Raw genomic sequence first — 14,463 nt, 5'->3', positions numbered from 1 at the left:
AGTGCTCTCTCCCCAACAATCCCATTCCAGCATCATTTATTCCTTTCATGATACTCAGTATATTTCATTACAACCTTCTCCCTTCCTCTCGCCTCAGCCCCAGTAGGAATCGGTCTGCTTCAGCTGTCTTTCTCTCCTGGACAGACTCCTTTCCTTATCTGCTCATGCTCATTCTTGGCAAAGGGGCCTTGACTAAAATTATCACCTGAGTACATCCTGTCCTTGTTTCCATTCTTAACAATACCTAAGGGATTATTATAATCCAACACTATATAAAGGCATAAAAAGGATTGAGATATTTGAGCTTAGCGAAACGTTGACACCTGAGTAACAAACCATAAGCAACATCCAACTCTATCACGGGGTGCAGTTCCAATGTCAGCAGAATTGGTGAAAACCTCAGCCAGGCAGACTTCACAAAGGAACACATTTCCATGACCAGACTCTTTCTGTTGCTATTTCTTTTTTTTTTTTTTTTTTGAAAGATTTTATTTATTTATTCATGAGAGACACACACAGAGAGAGAGAGAGAGAGAGGCAGAGACACAGGCAGAGGGAGAAGCAGGCTCCATGCAGGGAGCCCGATGTGGGACTCGTTCCTGGGACTCCAGGATTGCGCCCTGGGCCGAAGGCAGGCGCTAAACCACTGAGCCCCCCAGGGATCCCTCTGTTGCTATTTCTATTGTTGATACTTCACATAGTCCACTCTTTGCCTACCTCTAACCACTCAGTTCCTTACATCAGTATTAACACGATAATTTTAAGGAATTATTGGTCACTTTTTTCTCATTCTGCAACTTTTCAAAGTTCAGACTTCACATAGAGAACCTTCATCCAGTGTAGCATTGCACCAATAGTACCTTCATTCCTATTTTGTTAATACTCTAGAGTGACACTGAGCTCATCATCCAGGAGAAATGCTACACCATGACAACAGGTGTAGACCAGGATCATCCAGGCAAACTGGGACATGTCACCACATCCTGCACAGAACCATGCAGTGCTCAGTCATTCTCTTCTGTCACCCACTCTACTTGCATTTGCTGCTCCATATCAGATCTCTCTCCCAGCTAAGGCAGAAATAGTAGAAGATGTTCTGGTGCAAGAAGATAACAAATTCCAAGTTAAGAACCTCTTGAAGAAAAAAAAAATCACCATTTTATGAAAGTCATGAACTTGAGGCTGCTTTCCATATTGCATTATCACACAGTCCTTTGCTGCGGCCAGCTGCAGTTTCCCTCTTACCTGCCCACTAGGCCATGTTATATTTAATTCCTTGATTTTTGCTCCACAAGTTGCATATAAGTTTAAAGCACCGTTCAGCAAACATGTAATCAGAAAGACAACTAATAAGGGGTGCCTGGGTGGCTCAGTTGGTTAAACATCTGCCTTTGGCCCAAGTCCAGACCTCAGGGTCCTGGGACCAAGCCCTGCACCTGCTCCCTGCTCAGCAGAGTCTGCTACTCCCCTCCCCTCCCCCCTATGCATAGACATGTGCACTCGCTCTACCCCCTCCCTCTCCCTCTGCCCCTGCCCCGCTGCTCATGGCTGAACCTGCTCATTTGTTCTCTCTCTCTCTCTCTCTTTTGCTTGCTCTCTTGCTCTCCCTCTCTCTCTTTCTCGAGTAGATTAAAAAGAAAACAAGATAACTACTGCTTCTATAGCAGGATTGCCAAGAGCTAGGGGTGCAATCAAAACCAGCCCCAGGCTCATTTTTTCTTCTCTCCACAGATTCGAAACGTGGCAGCAAATCTGTGCGTGGACAGCAAGCATGGAGCGACGGGCACTGAGCTGAGGCTGGACATCTGTGTCAAGGATGGTTCCGAAAGGACATGGTCTCATGAACAGGTACATTGGCCACGGGAAGTGACAGAAGCAAGCCGGGCTGAGGCAGGCATGGAGGGACAGGGAGAGGACAGATCTCTAAGTGGGACGTGTAGGACTTACAGTGGGGTCCTGCTCCTGCCGCCAACCAGCTCTGTAGTCAAGCGAATTACTTACCTTCTTCGTTTCTGTCTGTCTCAGAGCAGATGTGATAATCAATTGAGATCATGCGTGAAGACATGCTCTGCATAACAGAAAGGGTGGTAGAGACGTGGATTGTGACCCTAGGCTCACATTTCTATTCCCGGAATGGTAACCGTCAAACCACAGAAAGCCTATAGAGTGCCATGTAATCTCCCAACTAAATTTCACAGTTTTATTGAAAGACTCTTTGTTATTTTGTAAGTTTTGTGTGTGTATGTGACTTTATCTAATCTTATTTTCCCCTCTGGCTACATGTTGAAAAGTATACTCTACATACACCTTTTGTTGCCATAACAGTCCGTAATCTTACACACAAAGGACAACTTTGAGGCAGTAACACCCCAACATGGACTTCATGGGATACTTTACAACCATTTACTGCCTTCGATTGAAAAGGATTTCAGTGCAATTCTGTTTATTAAGCAAGTTGCAATTCCTGACCCACTTTGAAAATTGATGGTCTTTATAAGGGATTTTCCTCACACCATGTCACTTGCAAAAGAGAAATGATAGTGGGTAGAATTGTGTCTGCCCCTTTTTATTGTCTTAATTTTTAATTATGAAAAATCAGGGATGCCTGGGTAGCTCAGTGGTTGAGCATCTACCTTTGGCTCAGGTTGTGATCTGAGATCCTGGGATCGAGTCCCTCATCGGGCTCCCCATGGGAAGCCTGCTTCTCCCTCTGCCTATGTCTTTGCTTCTCTCTGTGTGTCTCTCATGAATAAATAAATAAAATATATTTTAATTATGAAACATCAAATAGGAAACTATAAAAATATTCTAGCACACCTTGGTACACTCACTATACAGATTTAATAAGTATCTGCAGCTATTGCCATATTTTTTAAAAGAATAAAATTTACAGGTACAGTTAAAGCCCCTTCCCTATCCTACTCTCTTCTCTCCCTCTGCAAAAGGATACATCCCATGTTCAGGATAGTATAAATTGCCTGTGCTTTGTTTCCCAGAATTGCCCATAATCCCTCTCCTATGAAAATCGAAAACAATAGACAAGCAATTTCCAGTAAGGCTTTAGTTCTCTTCTATAGCTTGGATATTAAACTAGTGAAGACAAACTGTGCCCAGCCTAGGATCTTAAAGAGCTGTTCGGGTGTGCTGAGGTACATCACGTTAGCAACCCCCCTCCCCGTCCTCACCCCGCTGTCCCTTCCCACCCCACCTATAACCTACAGTACAATGCAGAGCAGCATGATTCAGGAAAGCAGCAGTGGATCGAGTGCACAGCACAGTCCAGAATTAATGCGATCAGTCAATGAACCAACATTGCCCTTCCCCTTGCCAGTAATCTGGCCCTTGCACTCTCACCCACAGCCTCATGGTGTTCCAGAAGGACCGGGGGCCTTGTGGGCCTAGATTTCAGCCACTTTAACCTGTGTGACCTTGTGGAATTGTTGAATCTTTCTCTCTTTAAGATTTTATTTATTTAGAGAGAGAGAACTAGAAAGATAGCACGAGTGAGGAGGAGAGGAAGAAGCAGGTCCCCACTGAGCAGGGAGCCCGGCGTGGGGCTCGAACCCAGGCCCCTGGGATCATGACCTGAGCCAAAAGCAGTCAGCTAACTGACTGAGCCACCCAAGCATCCCATGTTAAATTCTCTAAGCTGAGGTTCCCCCACCTCTAAATAGTGACAGGAATATTCACCTCACAAATAGGTTGATTATGAGAATAAACCATGTCTATGATATAACAGCATCCTGCACGTGTGGTAGGGGCTAAATAAATGTACTTTCCCTTCTGCTTTCTGACATGTCCTCCCCCAGAACACTTTATACTAAACCCAAATTAGAAATCTCTCCCAGGTCCAAGGCAGCCGCCAAAACCAAAAACTATTTATCATTCACTCAAATATATCCTGCTCAGTGTGCAGACGCTTATCAGATGGGTTTTAAAGAAGGCTCTGCAGCTCCAGGATTTACTGATGGGAATAAAGTATCAGTAAAAGCTGACTTTCTGCTCCTTCACCCATCTTCTATGAGTGCCACAGGGGTGTGACCAGAGACGTGAGGGATAGTCTGGCCTGTCATCTCCAAGAAGCAATTGTGATTTCACCCTGGAAGCAAGAGAGAAGGCTTCAGAGGCCTACCAGAGTGGAAAGGGATATTTTTTAAAGAAAAAATAAAAAGAAGCATGCCATATGGAAAATCTATGTCGGTTGGGCTAAATTTCTCTCTACCACCCCTGTGCAGCCCCACCAGGAAACACATCTAGCCAGCCAGCTGATTAGGAAGCATGCCTGCCTGAATGCCTGAATCAGGTTTCATAGTTCTATTCCCTGGAATGTTCTAGAGTGAAATATGCTCTAGACCACAGGTTTTAGTTGATAGCCAAAAAATCAATATAAATAAAACCGACTATATTGCATACACTTTAAAAATGTTTGGTTTCTTTTTCCCGCCTCATGATGACCTGCTAAAATCTGTCATGTTATTCAAGAAATAGTCACCAGAGGGCAGCACCAGACAAGCAGACAACCATACAAAGCCCAAGAAGACGAGTTAATCCAGCTCTTTAGAAAGATTTCTGGTCTCTAGGTTCTGAAAACAGAGCTACAGGGAGATTAAACAAAGTTGACAGGAGGTAAAAAATGAATCATCTTTGAAATATGTATCACCATATATCGACTTGGTGATTGAAACATTACAAGCTGATTTGTTTTTGCAATTAGCTGTAAGCTTTATTCACTGTATTACTCAATGATTTATATGAATTAAAACTCATTCTCCTCCATTTAGATTAAAATGCCTGGGTGAAAAAAGAAGTGTATCAGAAGAGAAAAATTATAGGTATTCTTTTTTATTCAGAAGCATTCAAAGAACACACAATGGGCACTTATTAGAGTTGAAATGATCCTTTTTAACAAACAGCAAAAATAAAACACAAAGGAATAAACAAAATAGTTACGTGGGAAATAAAGGATAGTCTACAGAAGCACCTTTATAAGAAGATGCCTTTTGTTGCAGAACACCAGTGATGACTAATTTGGCTTTTGTGAAGGAAGCAATTTGTGTGACTCATTTTTCCAGGGCCATCTATTTAGCTGTTTGAGATCACTGTAGCTTTGTGTACTGGCTTTTAGTTTCCTTTAGGGATCAAAAAAGAGAAAGCAAATAGACCTTAATAGGACTGTATGGTCTGAAAAAAATACCTTCCAAATGCCATTACAAGTCCAAGCGAGAGGGGAAGGGAGAAAGTAGAGCCTTCTGTGGCCATATCATGCTGGGGAGGCAGCACTGCAGCAGGCCAGGCCTTCCTCCCACTGAGGAAGCAGACTGAATGCTCCCTTTGCAAGACCTGGAGAGGAGATGTGCAGGCAGAGACAAAAGCAAGTCATTGTATGGGGCAAAGAACTGATCCTGGGGTACACAGCTCAGAACAGGGATAAGTACCATCTGGAACATGCAGTGGCTCAGATTCCTACCAACCACCTAATAAGAAAATAAAATATAATTACCCAAGGAGAGAAAAATATTTTCAATCTTCTCAAATCAGGTAGCAAGATCAAGGTAGTAAGCATATTTATATTACTATAAACCCAGGCAACATCACATGTACCACACTGACATTAGAGCAAAGAAGTACAAGTTATGTATCATTCTGGATTTGCATTTAAAAGTATCACTTGGGACCCCTGGATGGCTCAGCAGTTGGGCAGCTGCCTTCAGCTCAGGTCATGATCCCGGGATCCAGGATCAAGCCCCGCATCGGGTTCCTGCCAGGAGCCTGCTTCTCCCTCTGCCTATGTCTCTGCCTCTGTGTGTGTATGTGTGAATCTCATGAATAAATAAATAAATCTTTTTTTTATAAAAAAGTATCACTAAAAAACAAGAAGTGGAGAGATGAACATCAATTTATTCTACAACTGAGGATTTGAGGTTGAAAAAAAATCAAGAGTTATTGTACAGGAAACCTGAATGAAATCTAAATCCTTCCATCAGTAAGGAACAGCCCAAGGCTGAGAGACAAACCATAAATGTCACAATAACATCACAGAATGCAAACAATGAAAATACATTCATAATGTCTGCTTGTTTCTGGTTTGACAAAATTGCACAGGAGAAAGTGTGCTTAATGAATGAAAGGCTTGGTGCCTGGTTGGACTGACATGGCCATTAGGATAAGATGAATGGCAATAAAAAAGCATTTCAAAGACATAAGAGAAAAATTTTAGCTGATGGTAGGTGCAGAAGAATAAAGCAGTTGATATCATCTGGAAATGTCACTTGGAATGCAGGAAAATAATCACCACATAATCATGATGATGGTGATGATAATGATGATGATACAGCATAAAATACTGTGGAGACCACCAACTAAAAATCAATCTACAAATCTGAGAATGATTACCTCACTATAATGACAAACCTAGAAACAAGAAATAAAAGTCACCTAAGGAGCCTTGGGATAGAATTTGGGCAATAGATGAATAAGTCTGTCAAAAGAAGAATTTGTTGACATTTGCTTTAATAGAGGAATTCTTTTGTACTTAACTGATCTATTTAATAATAAAAAATAAGAAAAGTAAAAATTAAAAAAGCAAAAAGTGGGTCACCTGGGTGCCTCAGAGTTGAGTGTTTGCCTTTGGCTCAGGGCATGATCCCAGGGTCCTAGGACAGAATCCTGCAGCAGGCTCCCCACAGGGAGCCTTCTTCTCCTTCTGCCTATGTCTCTGCCTCTTTCTGTGTCTCTCATGAATAAATAAATAAAATCTAAAAAAAAAGCAAAAAAAATTTTTTAAAGACTATCTAAAAAGATTACATAAGCAGGGGCACCTGGGTAGTTCAGTCAGTTAAGCATCTGACTCTTGGTTTCAGCTCAGGTCATGGTCTCAAGGGTGGTGGGATGGAGCCCTGTATTGTTGGGTTCTCCGCTGAGCGGGAACTCTGCTTAGAGATTCTCTCCCTCTGCTCCTCCTCCTACTTGCTCACTTGCACTCTCCCTCAAATAAGTAAATAAATCTTTAAAAAAGAGAGAGCGAAAAATAAATAAATAAATAAATAAATAAATAAATAAATAAATAAGAGAGAGCGAGAATACATAAGCTAGAGGGCCTGGATGGCTCAGTTGGTTAAGCATGGTACTCTTGATTTCGACTCAGGTCATGATCTCAGTGTGATGAGATCAAGCCTTGCATGAGATTTTCTCCCATTCTCTTTCCCTCCCCTCCACCCTGGACACTCTCTCAAAATAAATAAATAAATCTTTAAAAAGACAGAAAGACAAAAAGGAAGGAAGGAAGGAAGGAAGGAAGGAAGGAAGGAAGGAAGGAAGGAAGGAAGAAGAAAGAAAGAAAGAAAGAAAGAAAGAAAGAAAGAAAGAAAGAAAAAAGAAAGACAGACATAAGCCTGAACACTTGAAGTGTGTAGGGACCAACCATTTAACTCCTGCAGATGTGATTTCCCCCAGCTGAATGATGAGGGGCTAGGCTAGGTAATGATGACTGTTCCTTTCAGCTCTGGCCAAAAAGGGAAGCTGAGGCACAGAAGGAAATGGAAAAATCAATCAAGACCACCAGTTCCTGCATGGGTTTGGCTGCTTACAGTACCATGGAAATGTGATATTTCAGTGGAATTAAGACTTAATCAGTGCTAATGACAGGTTTATAGGACAGGAAGTTTCTACTTCAGTAATAGGTAACCAAGTCCAGAATCTCTGAAGATGAAGTTTCAAAAAATAATATTATCATTGACAGTGTTGTGATTTGACACAAGCAGCACAAATTCATTTGAAAGACTAAAAAGACCAATTGATTGATCTTGTCAGTTATCCCAGAGCCCTTTCTGTTAATAGAAGGGGTGCACATTTTCATTTATTAAATAGAAATTTTGATGGATATTTATTATGCATCATGAATTGTTCTGGATGCTGGAAATTCAAAGATAAGAAAGATATGATTCCAACCATTAAGAATCTGTCTAGCGAGAGATAAAGAAACATAGATGGACAATCATGATGAAATAAGGTAAAGGAAGAGAAGGAGTAAGGGGTTTGAGGGGAAGGCTTCTTGGATGAGTAGGTGCCTGGACTGAATCTCAAGGAACTCATGAGCATGAAGGAGGGTGGCTGGTGAAGTAGTGAATGTTGGCCTCCTGACCACAGGGATTCTCATGATCAGAGTCGCAAAAGGGAAAATGCAGCTTGATCAGTGCAAGGAACTGCACACATTTTTGAATTGAGATATCACTGGCGTAGGACATATTAGCTTCCGTTGTATGGCCTAATGATTCAATATTTGTACATTCTGCAAAGCGATCACCGCAGCCAGTCTAGGTAACACACAGAACCATCCGTTGTCACAGAATTTGTTTTTCCGGTGGTTGAGAACTGTTAAGATCTACTCTCTTAGCAACTTTCCAATGTTTTGTTGTTGCTGGAACTTAAACAACAGAAAAAGGGATGCAGCTAGGGGGGAAATACAAAGGCCGGATTATGGGGAATTCTTATATGTTAAAGTGTTTGTACTGTGGTCTCTAAGCATTATGTGAAACACTGTGAGATTTTAGGACAAGAGGTAACGTAGTCAAACGGTTGTGAAGGAAGGTGGGAAAGACTCCAATCAGGAAGTTATTTCAGTAGTCCAGAACCTGGGCACGTAGATGGCTCAATCAGTTAAGAGGCTGCCTTTGGCTCAGGTCATGATCTTGGGGTCCCCAGGGTCCTAGATGGAGCTCTCTGTGGAACTCCTTGCTCAGCGAGAGTCTGCTTCTCCTCCCTGCTTTTGCAGTCTTGTGCTCTCTCAATCTCTCTCTCCCTCTCAATTAAATAAATAAATTCTTAGGAAAATAAATCTTTAAAAGAAATACTGAGGGCAAGGTAGTAGAGCTAGAGAAGGGACTACTTCCAGCAATATTTGGAGACAAACATGGTAAGACTTGCTAATGGATTAAATAAGGAGGGTGAGGGAGGCAAAGGGGTTAAAGATGAAAGACAAAAAGAAAGAAAGAAAGAAAGAAAGAAAGAAAGAAAGAAAGAAAGAAAGAAAAGAAAAGAAAAGAAAAAAAGATGAAAGACTCCCAGATTGGCAAGTGAGTACTATGACCACCAACTAAAACAAAATAAAGGAGTAGGAACAGGCTGAGAAGGAAACAGAATCAATTAATCTAGGGTGTTTTGAACTTGAGATATCCATGGGACAGGCAGGTGGGAAATCCTGCATGGAGTCAGACATATCATATGCTAAGTTACCAACTATTAGTATCCAAGTATTGGAGAGAGTTGAACTGAGCATGCATAATAGCAGCTAGAGGACGTACAAGGACAGGATGCAAGGGAGAGCCCTGAGCCATACCTATGTGGAAGAGACATACAGAAGGGACATGAGCAAGATAAAAAAGGGTAACAGAGGAGCACAGTGTTTCAGAAGCCAAGGGAGTCGTGAGTTCTGATTTAAAGAGTGATCAAATCGGAAATACCTAGCTGCTCAACACTTTTCCTTGATAAGTCACTCTCTTGCCTGTTAATTTAAATGAATCTAAAAATGTCTCGGTCCACAATCAAAAGGAGGGAGGGACTATAAGAAAAAGAGACCACACAATGTCTCTTCATGAATCTATTTCACATGCCTCACCTAAAAATCTTTGGCCTTCTATTTAAAACATTCTATTAAAAAAAATAATAATAAACATTCTATTTTGTCCTGTCTTCCAGGGAAACAGAATATAGTCACTCACCATTATCCAGGCAATCCACTTACATATCTTTTGATTCGCATAATTTCTCTCTGATTTTCTTCCAACCATTTAATCCAGTTTTTTCAAGTTCTCTGCAGTCTCCCCACCACCTCACTGTCTTTTGTTAGCCATTCCTGGCATTTTGCCAGATTCTCTACATTTTTCTCACCCAGGTAGGATGGAAAAACTGAAAAGTTCTGAGGGTCTGATCAGTGCCAAGTGTATTCTCTCTCCGCAGCTCAGCATCCAGCTCGCTTTTGTATCAACAAGGCCTCTTTGACAGCTCTTTATCCTGCAATTCACAGCTTGGCTTTACAAAGGCCTCCTTAAGTCCTATTCTAAGAATTATATAACCTCATTGAAATTGTATTTATTTTTTTAAAGATTTTATTTATTTGTTCATGAGAGACACAGAGAGAGAGGCAGAGGGAAAAGCAGTTCTCTGTGGGGAGCCTACCCCAGCGCCCCTAACCTCATTGAAATTTTAGAATTGGAAGGATGCAGAGGGCTCATCTAATCTATTTCCCCCACTTACTTGAGGATTTCTCCTACCGAACTCCTCAGATGGTTGATCAGCTCCAACTCAAGAAAATCAACACTTTTCAGTGATAAATCACTTACAGAAGTGGTTTTTGTCTTAATTTAATATACTGTAAAATCCACGTTAGTGCCTCAGAAGTAGCATTTTTCAAAAAATAGAATGGGATGGATAGGATAGAATAGACTAAACGAGGAGAAGATTGGATGGAATACCAGAGTCTAATAAATGTAGTAAGATGGGCAGCCCCGGAGGGCTCAGCAGTTTGGCGCCTCCCTTTGGCCCAGGGCATGATCTTGGGGTCCTAGGATCAGGTCCCAGGGCTCCCTGCATGGAGCCTGCTTCTCCCTCTGCCTGTGTCTCTGTCTCTCTCTCTGTGTGTCTCTCATGAATAAATGAAATCTTTTTAAAAAAAATAAATGCAGTAAGAATAAATATCCTTGTGTTTTCATCTGAGAAGGAAGAATTTGTATAACGTGTGTAAACTGTATCTCTTACCGTGTGGCATAGCCCAAAACTTTCTACGTCGCCCTGCTGACTTATTCATACCAACCCTAGAAAATTAATTTGCGTATTCTTTACTTCATTAAGCTCAGCTTCCATTTAAATCAAAATTTGCACACTGCAAGCATCAATCAAGCTCAACTGGGCTCCTGGTCTTTTTGCAGTTAATCTGTTTATTTGGGCTGTGTAGTGTTTGATCCAGTAACATTTTATCTAAATGAAGAATGTAAAGAACTTTATTAAAGAGCTTCTCTCTGGAGCACCTGGGTGGTTCAGCCATTAGCGTCTGCCTTCGGCGGCTCGGGTCGTGATCCCCAGGTCCTGGGATCGAGTCCCACAACGGTCTCCCTGCTTCTCCCTCTGCCTATGTCTCTGCCTCTCTGTGTCTCTCATGAATAAATTTTTAAAATTAAAAAAAAAAAGGAGCTTCTCTCCTTCCCTCTCTCCCCTACCCCTCCATCCTTCCCTCCCTCTTTCTTTCCATGCCACCCCTTTGTTATTTTTTCTGGTACCTATTTGGAAACTCCTCATTTGTATTTTTTGGCAGCCCAGGCCAAAGGTGCCCTGTTGCAGCTATAGAGTTTTATGATTACATGCCTTTTTCAACACCTCTATTATGCCTAGAAGTTGTTCTTTTCGGGTAAATCACAAAGCACAAATTCCACATTGCAAAAAAAAACCTCCCCCCACCCCCACCCCATGCTCTCCAGACTCTAAACTTACTGTAGCTTTTATGTTACTGTTGTTTTGTTAGCTCTTTACTTTTGGATGGAGAGAAGATATTCGACCTGGTGAGCCACTGCACACCCGAAAATTCTGCTTCGATGCCATCTCACACAACAGCCCAGTCACTCTCTATGACTGTCATGGCATGAAGGGGAACCAGCTCTGGGGACACAGAAAGGTAAGACTCAGTTCATTGCAGGCATTCTCAAACTGCTGGGCTCAAGGCTTTCTAACTCAAAAGTTTGTCAACACACTGTTTTGATTTAAATTGTTGCCTGGACACAAGTACATTTTGGACTCAGAAACTTTGTTGGAGACCCTCTCCAACTTTGTTGGAGACCTCCAGCAAAGGTTGAGGGAAAGACAGGGTCTGCTGGAAGGGTCATTGCTTTTGGCTTTGCTTGCTGTGTGTGCACCAACCATAATCACTTATGACTGAAAAATAGCTTTGAACCAGAACATATATTGCAAGGGAAGGGACTAGTCTTAGCCCAGACAACCACCAAATGGAGGGACCATGTGCCCAATAAACAAACACACACATGTGTAATTTTTAAGAACCTTGATTCACACACAAACATTTAAGATATCCATTTATTTATATCTCATTCTCATTTGCTTGGGACCTGTCTAGGTTAAGACAATTAGATTTACACGTAGGTGTAATTGTTGCGATCTTTCTACAGACTGACCCATTCGCAATTTGGCAAACTGCAAGTATAACAAAAGAGAACTTATTTGGGTAATTTAAGTTTAAAAAATTATCAAGTTAACATTTAATGATAGAAAAAAGGTAGTTCAAAAGCAAATACAAAAATCATTTTATTGAGTGGATAAAGAGCAATTAAGTTTTTATTTTAAACTATTTTCAGCAAGTTGCCTCTCGATAACTTTTGAGGATACCGCGCAAATTTCTTTTCCACTTTTTTGGTTTTTTAGGGCAGGACTTGGCTGTCAGTAAGCTCCTTCCACCCCTCAAGTTCATAGATGTGCTGGGTGCCCTCCTAGCCAGGAAGAAGGTGCCAGTCTTACCCTAAACTATACAGGAAATGTCACACCCACCACTTTAATCATGCACTTTGGCTAACCTGTGGCTGAGGCAAAACTTAGTATCCCTGGCATTACAGAAAGCTAAAGGAAAGAATCTTCAGAGAATCAAATATGGGGGATGACTGGTTTTGATACCTAATAAGCTTTCCTGTATCTACCTTTCAGGAGTGGGCACCTAAAATTATACTCAAAGGCAGACTCATTTATACAGGTTTGTTCTGTATGCCACCCAGCCCCCCCCCCCCCCCCGCCCCAAATACACAGCATTTGGCAGATTCTGGCTCTGTGTCCAGAAAAAGTACAAAACATCAGTTGTATGTACCCTTCTGTTTTCCTTATGAACTGCATCATAAGTGATTAATCTTACCAAACCCTTTTTTGTTATTGGCTATGATACAATCTATGTGTGATGCAATAAGAAAGTTGTTTTGTTTTGCTTTTATAGTTATATTCTGATCTTTAAGAAGTTCCTTTCTCGGCACATCAATAAAATACCCGATTCACCATTTGCCTCATATGCTGGTTGTCCCTAATGAACAAACCATTCCTCATTATTGCACAGTTATAGCACGAGAGACGGAACACTCAATAATGTGCAATTAAGCCAAGAAAATACAGTTGTTTTCATTAGGGAGCTTACAAAAGCTTACAGATGGATAAAACCAACTAATACACATGCACACAGAGCTCCTGGAGAGGAAAAAAAAATGGCTGTGGTGATTTCAAGAGGTAACTCTTACAGCTTTAACATTTTAAACCTTTCCTGGACCCTAAGGGGCTTGTGAAAGGGAACCACTAGATGCAATTGGCTCCCTTCTCAGATGCTTTTGTAGCTTGGCCTTGCATTACTTAGCAAAAGGTTACATTCACTGTGTATTTATATAACAAGCAAGGTATTTATACATAATCAGGAACATGCCAAAAGCTCAAAATGGAAAGTTTCTGAAATATCTCATCTTGGTCGATGACTCAGGCTTATTCAAATGCACCTGTTTTTGAAAGGGCTTCTTGTTTATTTCATGGGCTATTCCCAAGGCATAAAGAGAGAAAGCACAAAGAGAGAAGTCTCTCCGGGGTATTACCTTGTCTATTTACTACTCGGCCCTGGGGGCTTCCAGGTAGTTTAGCATCTTTTGAGTCAACTGTGGAGCTCTCTGTTTTTATTAGCATAGTCATGAATAAACAGGACCCCTAAGACTCTCCTAATTGCCTAAAGGACCACAGTGGGCCATCTCCTAAGCTCCTAAGGTAATCATCATCATCATCTCCAACTGTTAAGGAAGCATTGAGCTAGTGCTTTACATATATTACCTCAAACCTCACAACCACCTAGTTTCTATTACGTGTAATTCACAGAGGAAGAAACTAGTACTAGCATGTTTGTGCCAGAGCCAACATTCAGATCCAGGTGCATCTGGGTTTAAAGTCTCTCCTTTTTCCTCTGCTGTGCTCTTACAAAAGCAGATCAGTATTCCCCGGGGGGAGTTTCCCAGTGCCTATTGGATTCAGCACCACTGAGTGCAAGCAACCCCTCCTCCTAGCTACATGGCAATTTCTTGGAGAGGAAAGGTGGCCAGAAGCTATTTTGCTTGAGTGGGTGAAGGCTGTTGTAAGGCCCCACCTTCTGATCCGTCAGTGGTACTTTTTTTTTTTTTTAAGGAGATTTTTGGGTCATTTCCCAGCTTTACTGAGATATAAGTGACATATAACATTGTGTACATTTAAGGTATACAATGTACTAATTTGATATATGTATATATTTGAAGTGACCACTACAATCAGTTTAGTTAATACATCCACCACTTCACATAGTTACAATTTTTGTGTGTGATGAAACTTTTCAAGTCTACTCTCTCAGCAACTTTCAAATATACAACATATATAATTAACTATAGTCACCATGTTGTACTTTATCTCCAGAACTTATTC

The 14,463-nt window shown here is 41.3% G+C and overlaps 1 protein-coding gene across 1 annotated transcript in view; it reads left to right on the top strand.

Moving 5' to 3' along the window:
- GALNTL6 (polypeptide N-acetylgalactosaminyltransferase like 6) overlaps positions 1–14,463 on the top strand; it is a 1,140,566-nt gene that overhangs the window by 1,111,777 nt on the left and 14,326 nt on the right. The window contains exons 11-12 of the mRNA XM_041767135.1: positions 1,732–1,848; positions 11,513–11,662. Coding sequence (XP_041623069.1) covers positions 1,732–1,848; positions 11,513–11,662 — 267 coding nt within the window. The remainder of the gene's footprint in view (positions 1–1,731; positions 1,849–11,512; positions 11,663–14,463) is intronic.

Source organism: Vulpes lagopus, chromosome 8, assembly GCF_018345385.1.
Source record: "Vulpes lagopus strain Blue_001 chromosome 8, ASM1834538v1, whole genome shotgun sequence".
Classification (NCBI taxonomy): domain Eukaryota; kingdom Metazoa; phylum Chordata; class Mammalia; order Carnivora; family Canidae; genus Vulpes; species Vulpes lagopus.
Note: the sequence above shows the minus strand (reverse complement) of the source record. Positions and strands in the feature narration are given on the sequence as shown.